The sequence below is a fragment of the Hyperolius riggenbachi genome, chromosome 9, assembly GCF_040937935.1.
Source record: "Hyperolius riggenbachi isolate aHypRig1 chromosome 9, aHypRig1.pri, whole genome shotgun sequence".
In the NCBI taxonomy this organism is placed as follows: Eukaryota; Metazoa; Chordata; class Amphibia; order Anura; family Hyperoliidae; genus Hyperolius; species Hyperolius riggenbachi.
The window spans coordinates 46,974,038-46,986,936 of NC_090654.1; the positions used below are offsets into that span (position 1 = coordinate 46,974,038).

The following is a 12,899-nucleotide window of genomic DNA, read 5'->3' on the forward strand; positions in this document are numbered from 1 at the left end:
TGCTCTCTGCTCACCCCTCTTCGTCCACCTCCTCCCTTCTCTGTCCACTCCCCGCCCTTCTCTGTCCATCTTCTCCCCTTCTCTGTCTGTCCACCCCCTCCCCTTCTCTGTCCACTGCAGGGAAAGTCATATCCTGCTAGTCATTTCACCCCCAGAATGCTTCCCTAGGAAAATGATTCGAAGATTCGGTTCAAAGATCCGGATCTTTTCAATGATCCGATTCAAATCATCCGAATCATTGAAAAGATCCGAATTTCCCATCTCTAGTAGTCTAGGGCCAATTTAAGGGTGAGCCAATTAACTTATCTGTATGTTTTTGGGATGAGGGAGGAAAACAAAGTGCCCGGAGGAAACCCACGCAGACACTGGGAGAACATACAAACTCCTTGCAGATGGTGCCCTGGCTGGGATTCGAACCGGGGACCCAGCGCTGCAAGGCAAGAGCGCTAACCACTACGCCACCATGCTGCCATCGTGGTTGATCGAAAGTCAATTTTCTTGTGGCCCACACACTACAAATTCACCTTCAATAATCGATCTGACAGATGTTGTGCCTCCATGCTCTGTATACAGAAATCTATTCAGTGTTGATGTAAACAATATTCGATTCATGTGCGATCGACTGATATCTGCCATCCTGCTCGATTGACTAAGTTGGTCGATTGAACATGATATCAGCCACTCTTCATTCAACAGGCGGTTCAACTCAAATGACTGTTGGACTGATATCGTGCAGTTTGCCACGTGTGTACAAGTCCTTTGAACGACTTGTACTAGTTTTGAATGCAGCCATACTGTGCAGTCCGTTGTTTACTTGTGTGCGCAGTATGCAAATGAGTTGGCCGTTCAGTTGGTTGGTGCATGGAAAATAAAAGCTGTGCAATTGCTTGGTCATTTGGAAAAGTTGCACGTGTGTACGAGCCTGTGCAAAAAAAAAGTTGCACGTGTGTGACACGGGGTAAGCTGCCGGAGGGTGCCGCTCAGGCCCTGCTGGGCCGATTTTCATAATTTTTTTTTTGCTGGACGCAGCTGCGCCAGCACTCTGATCGCCGCCGGCCCCTGCCCGATCGCCGCTATCTGCTGCGGCGCGGCCCCCCCCCCAGACCCCAGCGCTGCCTGGCCAATCAGTGGCAGGCAGCGCCGAGGGGTGGCCCGGGACTCCCAATGACGTCCCGACGTCAGTGACGTCGGTGACGTCATCCCGCCCCGTCGCCATGGCGACGGGGGAAGCCCTCCAGGAAATCCCGTTCTATGAACGGGATTTCCTGATCGGAGATCGCCGAAGGCGATCGAAGCGGGCGGGGGGATGCCGCTCAGCAGCGGCTATCATGTAGCGAGCCCTCGGCTCGCTACATGATTAAAAAAAAATTTTTTTTTTTTTAAAACTGCTGCGCTCCCTCCTATTTTTCATACCGCCAAGGAGGTTAAAGAGGAACTCCAGTGGAAATAATGTAATAAAAAAGTGCTTCATTTTTTACCATAATTATATATAAATGATTTAGTCAGTGTTTGCTCATTGTAAAATCTTTCCTCTCCCCGATTTACATTCTGACATTTATTACATGGTGACATTTTTACTGTGGGCAGGTTATGTAGCTGCTACTAGCTATTTTGGCTGTTAGAGACAGCTGTAAACAGCTAATTCCTGTCTGTGAACCTTGTTACATTGTGGCAGTTTGCCCAGAGTACCGCGGTACTCAGAGTTTCTTGTGGGAGGGGTTTCAGCACAAAATCAGTCATACAGCGCCCCCTGATGGTCTGTTTGTGAAAATCATTATATTTCTCATGTAAAAGGGGGTATCAGCTACTGATTGGGATAAAGTTCAATTCTAGGTTGGAGTTTCTCTTTAAGGGAAAAGGTTGGGGTATGGGATATCCAGGAGGAAGGTTAGAATTTAGCATAGCCAGGTAGAAGGTTAGGGTTTGGTCTGATAGCTTATCCCTTGAAGTCCTGCACTGCTGCCCATATCTGTGTGTAACACATATTCACATACCTATCATCTGCAGCTTTGATGATTAGTAATTTGAGATGATCAATGAGATGCAATTTCTCTCACTTGATGAATTGGTTTCAGTTTGTATGCAGCTTGAAGTGGGACCAATCCAATGCAGTTGCTGTTGATTTGGATTGACCAGCTCCAAGCTGTGTACAAATTGCAAACATATTTGCAGCAAGTGGGTAAAACTAGCTTCTGGTTAATGATCTCTCTCAGTAATCTGGACGCAGATAGGAAATGAATGGATTTCAGAGAGCACTGATCAGTCCTCCTCTTCAGTTGACAGATCACAGATCTGCAAGCAGCTTTTCACACATAGCCAGGAGGTGTCTGTATGAAGCAGGGAGGGGTACAGTTGTCAGACCAGAAGGCAGACCCTCAGCATTGCTGGTGCACATACTGTACTTGTACATTTATAGATAGTAGGTATAGAAAAAGTATTTATAAACAATAAGCTGATGGGGGTCTCGGATTTCTCAAGCGAGGACAAAATCAGAACGGTCTATAATTGTTTCGTTGATTGGGGATATTTTGGGGCTGATTTAGTATATTTATGTCCTTTAAGGGAACCTGAAGTGACGCCTGGAACCCACTACAAATCGCTACCGCAATCACTGGCACTTTAAATTAGCGATCTGTAAGCGATTTCATGAGCGTTTTCTGGTGATTTTGGAAGCCATTTTAAAAAGTGTAAGCTTTTTGCCAGCGATTGTGATTGCGATTTCAACTCTGATTGGTCGTTTTAAATTATTATAATTTTTTTTTATAGTTAGCATTAATTTAAAATCGCACACAAATCGCTCTGTGTAGTGATTCATAAGCGATTTGCAAGCTCTTCAGTACTTTACATTGAAGCGCAAACACTCCCAAAATGCTGCATGTCCTGCCGTTGCGATTTTGCTAATTGCAATTGCTGCAGTGGAATTTGTCCCATCCATTTACATTAGCTGAGCATTTAATTCAATGGAATTCTCTATTTTCCATTTTGAAAATGGCCATTACTCCATAACGGCTTCCTGGTCAGCACACTGTTAAACTGTAACATCGCCCACTTAAGCCATAGGGAAACATGGACATTACCTTAGCGTAGTATGGATGCAGAGGCGCCAAAAGGATAAAAGAATCTAAAAAGGTTATTAGATTATTTTATCCTTTTGGTGCCTCTGTATCCATACTACGCTATATTAAGTCCACCCCTGGTGGAGGGGTGTTACCCCCTTTTTTCCCTCATATACAGAGAGCCACTTCTCAATTCTGAGTAGTGGGGTCAGGTCTTATCTCCCCACCTGCCTATACAGTGGTTGCCTTTGAGGTAACTCTGCTTTGTGAGTATAGCTTATTACTCTATCATACTTCATTTCAACTACCAGTACATACTACACTATATTTGGCTCTTGATGTCCCTACTTTGTGTTATGGACATTGCCTTGTTCCTCAGTTGTAACTGACAGCAACTGATATATTCCTGACAGCAACTTCTTGTCAGAACTGGAAGGAATCATTGTAAGAAGAAAATGGTGAGCTTCTGAGAGGGACTGACAGCGAGGAAAGTATGTGATATTCATTGGCAGGTGCATCATGTGTTTATTTTAAATAATTTTACCTGGGTGAGGTGTACTTAAAGGAATACTATCGATTCACATATTTTTTTCAATTGACACAGGAATTGTTTGGGAAGTGTTGCGAAGTACTGGTGTATATATTTTAGTAGCAACTTCTTTGTTTACTGTTATCAATATACATTCAAACTTTACTGACGCCAAAGCTGACTGAGCCATGAGGAGAGGGGAAATTCCCCTGACATTTGATCAGTTAACGCTATGTGTAGCTCTGTGTGTGACAGAGAAGAGAGCTCCCAACAGCTGCAGCTCCTGTGTCCTGTGTTTCTGACTGACCTGTCTGAAGAGAGCAGAGGAAATGTAACTGATGCTGCGTACACACTGGCGACTATGGTCGTTTGAAACAGCTAATTAACGATCGTTCCGCCGACAATCGGGGAAAAAACTTTACCCAACGATCATTAACACGAACGACAAAAGAATGACATCGGGACGACGGAAATATCCAACCTGACGGATCGTATCTACCGACAATCGCTACAAAACTATAGTGTGTACAGACATCGGCCGAGAACGATCGTTACAAGGGCCAATGCGCCTGCGTTGAATTCTGCCCAGCTTCAGTACTTCCTGTGTAGCACGGCCGTAAAGATTGTTACATTGTTCATTTCAATTAAACTTTGTTTTCAAGTTAACAATCATATATTTGTATCTATTGTAACTCCATGTCAGTGTTTTTTTTTTTTTTATTTTATATAAGTATGTACGCAACATTTCCTTCTGATCGTTCTTTTCTGCAAGAACGATCGTTACAATGTGTATGATGATCGCTGCATCCCATCGTTGCATTCCTATCGTTGCCGTATCGTTCGTCTTTCAATTATCGTTCCTAGCGAACGATCGTTATCGCAAGTGTGTACGTAGCTTAATTGTCACAGCTTTTTCATACTGTTTTTGCTTTCAGAGTTTGATATTTGCTTTCTGTAGTCTGATATGCAACTCTGGCTGTGCACTGAAGCAGACACCCCCTTCTGCAATTGATTTGTCCCAATATAACTAAATCCTACCCTCAGTAAATTACAGCTTTTGCCTCTGATATTTAACATGAAAAGTAGGAAAATGCTTACACAGCTACTTAAACATTATTTGCACACTGTCATTTTAGAACACTTGGGTATCGATAGTATTCCTTTAAAGCATTTTGTAAGCACTGTGTTTTGTATGCCAACTGTCTGTAATCATGTGCCACACTCACACAGAACAATAAAACAATTTAGTAATGCTGAGTAGGGTCCTCACTGACACAAGCATGGCTGAAAGCTGTGGCAGCCGGTGTGATCCACATCACCTCAGTGTGTACAGTCTGGATGAGATGCTGCTAACTATAACAAGTCAGGGTGGTCTAAACAAGTGAGACACAAAGAATTAACAAGGCAAATTAAACAGAGCTCTGCGTAGACTGAGAAAGAACAGCCAGGGCCAACCAAGCGCCATGATGTCATCGTCTGTCTGACTTCTCGCCAAATCATAGAGGACATTGGTTCAGCAGATTATTGTTCTTATGCTAAAAAACATTGGTGGAAGCACCCTTAATGATATGATACTACTAGATGTTGTATATATGAGAAGCCTAATTTCTTTCCTTCTCAGAAGGACAAAACATTATTTAATGGAAAAAGTAATGTGTATTCATGCACGGTAGTCAACACGTTTCACAAGTCTTGGCCGGCTTCCTCAGGTTAATACAAGTGCCTGTAGAGGTTTTGATTATGAATGTGAGCACCTGAAAATTACAGTAGTTACATATCATCAAGGGCGCCTCCACCAGTGTTTTTTTAGTATAGTCCATACCCATAGGGGTTTTTTAGTCACGAGTCTTCACAATTAATCCAGGAGAGTGACTGACCAGCATGCGCACCAACAGACCTGGGACACCGAACGGAGACGGTTATATTCCCACAGGCTCAGATGGTGGTTGTAAGTTTTGCAACCCACCCTTGTGAATATAATACTTATACAGGTGTACTTACATCCCTTTAACAAGACTGCACCATTGGGCTCCTGGTCTCTCTCATCCCACAGAGACTTGGAGGTTATAGGTAACCATCGAGCATCAAAACTTTTTCTACTGTTCTTATGCATTTATATAGTACTAAAATTGTTCACAGGGCATTACATAATATATCGAATGAGTCATGTCCCTAACTGTGACGGAGCTCTCAATCGAATCCCTACAATAGTCTAATCTCCGTCTCCATAATCATAGCCTAAAGGTGGCCATACACTGGCTCGATTCCCGACCGTTTCGACAGCAGATTCGATCCTGGGATCGAATCTGCTGCCAATCGTTCGCGGTAAACGCAGCCGCCGATCCGATTCCCTCCCGGAATCGGATCGGTCCGTCGATCGCGCCGTGCGGGAAATTACCCTCGATCGCCCGCGGGTAAAGTGCGCGTCGCTAGCGGCGGCCGATCCGATCAGGTGTACATTACCTGAGGCTGGCTCCCGGGCGTCTTCTCCGTGCTGCACGGCTCTGTTCCGGCTCCATCCATCCCGGCGCTTCCTGTGTTACTCCGTGACCAGGAAGTTCAAATAGAGGGCGCTCTATTTGAACTTCCTGGTCACTGAGTAACACAGGAAGCGCCGTAATGGATCCGGAACAGAGCCGTGCAATGCGGAGAAGATGCCCGGGAGCCAGCGTCAGGTAATGTATACGGGGGGGGGGGGGGGGGACAAGCGGCAGGAGCAGCTCAGCAGATGGTGAATCGGTTTCAGGCTGAAATCGATTCACAATCTGTTTGCAGTAAAGGCAGCCATACGATCCCTCTCTGATCAGATTCGATCAGATAGGGATCTGTCAGCTGGTCGATCTAATGGCACATCGACCAGTGTATGGCTACCTTAAATGTCCTTACCATAGATATAGTCTAATCTCTGCCCCACAGTCCTAGTCGGATACACCTACCACAGTCATTGTGTAACGTCTCTGACAGTCACAATCTAATGTCTTTATCATACCTTGTGACACTGTGTAAAAATCGTTGGGAAACTCGCCAGGTGGGTACATAGCTTAACATCTCTAATAGCTCTCCCACACTCATAGTCTGATGTCCCTACTATAGTCTGATGCTTTTGCCACTGTCATAGTTTGATGTGTCTATGACACTCCTGGTCTAATGTCCCTATCACAGTAATATTCTAATATCTCTACAATCATTGTATAATTATTATGACTGAATATGACTATAGTAGGGACATCAGACTATGAGTGGGAGATAAATTAGAGTCTAATATATCTCCTACTCATAGTCTGATGTCCCTACTATAGTCATATTCGGATTTCTCTAGCATACTCATAGTCTGATGCCCCTACCATAGTCAAAGTCTGATGTCCCTACTTTAGTCATATTCGGATTTCTCTAGCATACTTATATAGTCTGATGCCCCTACCATGGTCATAGTCTGATGTCCCTACTATAGTCATATTAGGATTTCTCTAGCATACTCGTAGCCTGATGTCTCTACCATAGTCAAAGTCTCATATCTCTACCAGAAGCATAATCTCAGGTCTCTATCAGAAGTACAGTCTCATAGTCTTATGACTATGTTACTATCGTAGTCACTACCATAGTGATAGTCTAATGTCCCTACCACATTTATAGCCTAGTATCTCTACCTTGGTCATAGTTTAATATATATCCACCAAAGAAACAGTGCTGAAAATGAGTTACAGCGTGGTACTGAGCACAGCTATGTTAGTAATGCTTTTATAGTATCTAAAACATGTAAATTGGTCTCGATACAAGCTGGGAGTGTTCTGAATGAAACATACCTCTGACGAATTGAGCGCAGTACACGGTGAGCGCCCTCCCCCTGGTAGAGCCACGTGTGCTGACTGTTCCTCACCAGGTCATTCATGGTGACCTCCTGGTTGCCCAGATATTTGTGGAAGTCCCTGAGGTTCAGCTGCTTGAACTCCTCCAAGCTCAGCACACCTGTCCCAACACACAGAGGAGACGAGTTAACCAACATTCTGAAAAACACTATGGCCTCAATTCAATAAGCAGTTTAGACTAGTCTACAGATGGTTTTTAGTCTACTGATGGTTTGGTCAGTTGCATCAAAGGGGAATTCACTATTACCAAATGTTTTAGACCTGTTTTTAGACCTGGTCTAAACCATTTAGTAATCAGGTGGGTAAAGCAGGGGACATAATCAAAGGCTTTAAACATTACACCAAACCATCAGTAGACTAAAAACCATCTGCAGACTAGTCTAAACTGCTTAGAGAATTGAGGCCATATAGCACACCTATGGTGTTACCCCTAACAGCCAATCATGTAAAGGGCTTTGCAGATTTCACTAGCACATATAGGTGTTGATTCACTAAACTGTACTATGACAAATATCACACCTTATCAAAGATATCACACCTTATCAAAGATAACACGCCTTATCAGAGTAGCATAGCGATCTCTACGAACCCGCAGGGGCTCAGGGCAGGAGTAGAGCCATTGCCAATTAGCAGGCATAAGTTAGTAGCGCTCGCTATGCTACTCTGATAACTACTGATTAACTGATTAACTTTGGTATGGTGTGATATCTTTGATAAGGTGTGATATTTGTCATAGAATGGTTTAGCGAATCAACCCCATAGTGTGATACACAAGGACATCAGTGCATATGCAGCTCCGTCTGATGGTCCCATACGCTATGCAGCAGAGCATTCACAAAATGCACTCTTGCATGTTAGTCAGTGCAGCACTGTTATACTTTAGTGTTACTGAACTGAGTCAGCAATGATGTCACTCCTATTGTTTATATTACAAAAATATGACCTGACATCTGCCCACAGATGATAAGCAGGAATAGATGATATAAAACCAGGAAAGGGAAGGAAGTACTATAACTAGACGGCGATCAATATCAGAATAATAGAATTTAACCACTTCAGGACAGGAACAATTTTCACATATAAGCGCTGCTCCCATTCATTCACCAATAACATTATTACTACTTATCACACCTAAATGATGTATATATTTTTTTCAAGTCAGGGCTTTTAGTGTGTGATAATTTTGTTAGTAAATACCTTATTTTGTATGCATTTTAAGGAAAAATAAGGAAAAAATAGAAAAAAAAAAAAAAAAAGCTTACTTACATCCATTATAGCTTTACAATAAACAGTGCTAACTAAGTTAAACCCACAAATTGTATTTTCTTATCCATCCTGGTTATTACAACTTTTAGACTATGTTTCTAGTACAATGTATGGTGACAATATTTAATTGGAAATGAAGGTGTCGAAATAAAGGTGTCTTTTTTTCATTTTTTTTGCTTTCTTATTGTACACTACTGATGATTACAAGACCTTATTTGCAAAAATCATAGTAATATACCCTCATGGCATACATATTTAAAAAGTCAAATTCATAAGGTAACAATGTATGTTTTTTCTTTTATATTCTGTCACTTTGTTTTCAGTCTTTTATTTTGATACAGAATATGTAAAAATGTATTGCTTTTGATTCAGTTTGTGCTTAACCACTTAACGACCAGCCAACGCCGATAGGCGGCGGCTGGTCGCAGTGGTGTTTCTTGTCAGTTCACGGCGGGGGGCTCCGTGAACAGCCTGCGAGCCTCCGATCGCGGCTCGCAGGCTAAATGTAAACACCCGGGGAAGAAATCCCCGGTGTTTACAGCGTACGGCGCTGCTGTCACAGCAGCGCTGTAAAGGAGATCGGCGATCCCCGGGATCTGATTGGCCGGGGCTCGCCGGCATCTGATAGGCTGAAGCCTTTCTAAGGCGGTACATGACGGATCGCTGTCCTGTACCACCTATTCTGAGGAGGAGAGGGAGGGAAGGAGAGGGAGGGGGGAATAGCGCTGCGGAGGGGGGCTTTGAGGAGCCCCCCCGCTACACATAGATAGCCAGCGGCGATCAGACCCCCCCAGCAGGACATCCCCCTAGTGGAAAAAAAGGGGAGGGGGAAGTCTGATCGCCCTGCCTAAAACCTGATCTGTGCTGGGGGCTGAAGAGCCCACCCAGCACAGATCACAGAAAAGTCATGCGGTCCTTAAGTGGTTAAAAAGAATGCACAAGGAATTACTTATCACAGTTAAAGTGTTACCAAATATGTCTCTTCTAGTTTTGCTAAAAGTTTCCCAAGGTTGATCAGCATTTTGAAAATGACTTTTTATGTTGGATTGAGTTTGTCCCTACCTATTTTTTACGTGACGTGGGTCCAAGCTTATATATACATCCAGTTGTTATTAAATGGTTAAAGCAAACCTGAAGCGAAAATAAACTTAAGAGATTTAGAATTGTATGTGTAGTACAGGTAAGAAATAGAGCATTAGTAGCACAGAAAAGATTCTCATATTGTTTTCCAGTACAGGAAGAGTTAAACATCAGTTATCTATGTAAAAGAGCTTCTCTGAGCTATTTGACCCACTGAGTGGAATACAGTCCTGTTTTCTGAAGCATTTAAACAGCCAAGAAACAGTGAGAGACAGCTTGATATAAGGTTTTACTGCAGGAAAGTTCAAAGGGTTTGATAAATCCTATTAGGACACAGAGGCACATTTTGTATACAATGACCAGCCTCTGTGTCCTTGCAGCATTCCTCCAGACCTCCCCCCCCCCCTTCCCGGCCCTGCTGTCGCACATTAAACTTGCAGATTGTCGCTAGCCTGTTATTTACCTCTGCCTGCCATTCAGCGCTGCTTCCCCGCCTCCTGTATAGCGCGGCTCCCTGCCCGTGTACGTTCCCTCCCTGCCTCCGTAAGCTTCCTCCAATCAGCTCACAGAGGCAGGGAGGGAAGCTACACAGGTGGGGAGCCGCGTTATACAGGAGGCGGGGGAGCAGCGCTGAATTACTGGGTACAGGTAAATAACAGGCTAGCGACAATCTGTGTGTCACTAGCCTGGCGTTTTTTTCAATGGGAGACAGCAGAGCCGGGGGTGGGGTGGGGGGGTGGGGGTCTAGAGGAATGCTGCAAGGACACAGAGGCTGGTCATTGTACACAGAATGTGCCATTGTGTCCTAGTAGGATTTATCAAACCCACCTCGGGTTCTCTTTAAACAACAGAGTGTTGTTTCTAAACTGCAAATTCGACAGAAAGATGCAAGGTTATTAAAAAAAAATAAGTTATATAACTGAAAATCAAAATCCCTTTTCTTTGCAACCAATATTCTATTCATTATCCATACTACACATGCAATTCATTATATCTTAACTTTTTTTCCCCTTGAGATTTGCTTTAATAGAAACATTTTTTACAGTTTACCATGTATTTTTCCTGCATTTGGGTTTTAATGTCAGAGGATCATATTGTCATTAGAATTTTAACTGCATGTGTTTTTCTCACTAAAATGCAACAGCAGTGCGTTTGTAAAAAGCAAATTCTAAATGTTTTCCCTATGCAAAAAAGCCACAAACTTGCGTGTACAAAAGGTTTGTGAAAATGCATGCAAATGAGTTAGACATCAACCCTAAGGGCCCTTCAATACCGAGTCAGTTGCACTGCTGTAATATCGCAATGCAATGTAGCCAAAAAGATGCACAGCGTGTTACCACTGCGGTGGGACCATACAGTGAGGCATACAGTACAAAGTATGCCCCACTGCCACTGTAAATGCACACCTTACTTGGCTAACGCATGGCATGCCGGAACCAGCTGCACTACACTCAATGTACAATGCCCCATAGGAATATCATTAAATTGTGTTGCAATGCAGTGATATTGTCTATTGTGACACAACACAATGGACTTGGATGAGAAAAACATTGACCCCCTAACTGGCTGCTATGGGTATAAACTCCTTCCCTCTCCATGTGGAACACTCTGTAGCATACATAGGCCCTTATTAATGCAGTGGCTGGATAGTGTACTGGTTAAGGGCTCTGCATCTGACACATGACACCTGGGTTCCAATCTCGGCACCTCCTGTTCAGTAAACCAGCATCTATTCAGTAAGGAGACCTTTGGTAAGACTCCCCAACACTGCTACCAGGCCTGGATTTACCTCAGAGGAGCCTATAGGCATAGATGTCCTGGCACCTTAGACTTCACCCTCCATGAATCTACAAACCCCTACCGAACTGCACCACAAGTGTGCTGGCTGTCCCAGCTGTCACTTCTCCCTTACTTCCCCTGCCCATCATACATAGCTACAGGTGCTCCTTAGTATTAGGTAGCCAGAGGTACCCTCAGTATTAAGTAGCTAGAGGCAGGGGCAGCGCCAGGGGGGTGCTTTTGGGTGTTCAAGCACCCCCTAGAATTGTCCAAGCACCCCCTGGCATGAACTGACTTCAGGCGTCTAAGAGACGCCGAGTCAGTTCACAGCGGCAGCCCGAAGCAGCAGAGCAGGACTACGGTAAGATGGCTTCCGAAAACCCTGCTCTGCAGACTTCGAGTCTGCAGTGCAGGGCTTCGGGCGGCCATTTTTCCGTAGCCCTGCTCTCAGCGCGGGGTAATGCAGGCAGGAAGTCACGTGACGTCGGGAAGGAAGAGGATCGTGGAGGGAGCTGCGCGCCACAAGGAGGTCGGGACAGGAGGTCTTCTGACTGTAGGTGAGTAAATGGGTTTTTCTTTTTCAACAGGTGGTGCTGATTGTGGTCAGAACTGCTGAGGATTGTGCATATTGTGGTCAGAACTGCTGAGGATTGTGCATATTGTGGTCAGATCTGCTGAAGATTGTCCATATTGTGGTCAGATCTGCTGAGGATTGTGCATATTGTGGTCAGATCTGCTGAGGATTGTGCATATTGTGGTCAGATCTGCTGAGGATTGTGCATATTGGGGTCATATCTGCTAACGATTGCATATTGGGGTCATATCTGCTAACGATTGTGCATATTGGGGTCATATCTGCTAACGATTGTGCATATTGGGGTCATATCTGCTAACGATTGTGCATATTGGGGTCATATCTGCTAACGATTGTGCATATTGGGGTCAGATCTGCCAAATTATTGAACTTGTTTTTTGTTAAAATCTGCTCACATTACGTGTATTTTCTTGAGAAAACCTGCACAATTATGTGAATTTTCTCGGGAAAGGGTCACCAAAACTTGGGCCCTCTGTCTTTGCGTTGCACTTTTAAAGGGAACCCGAGGTAAGAATAATATTGAGGCTGCCATATTTATCTCCTTTTAAGCAATACCAGCTGCCTGGCTGCCGTGTTGGTCCTCTGCCTCTAATTCTTTCAACCATAGACCCTGAACAAGCATGCAGCAGGTCAGGGGTTTCTGACAATATTGTCAGAACTGAGAAGATTAAGCTGCATGCTTGTTTCTGGTGTAATTCAGTTCACTACTGGAGCCAAATAGATCAGCA

At 44.0% G+C, this 12,899-nt stretch overlaps 1 protein-coding gene across 1 annotated transcript in view; it reads right to left on the reverse strand.

The window, feature by feature from the left end:
- P4HTM (prolyl 4-hydroxylase, transmembrane) overlaps nucleotides 1-12,899 on the reverse strand; it is an 80,449-nt gene that overhangs the window by 12,411 nt on the left and 55,139 nt on the right. The window contains exon 5 of the mRNA XM_068252686.1: nucleotides 7,389-7,551. Within this exon, the coding sequence (XP_068108787.1) occupies nucleotides 7,389-7,551 (163 nt within the window). The remainder of the gene's footprint in view (nucleotides 1-7,388; nucleotides 7,552-12,899) is intronic.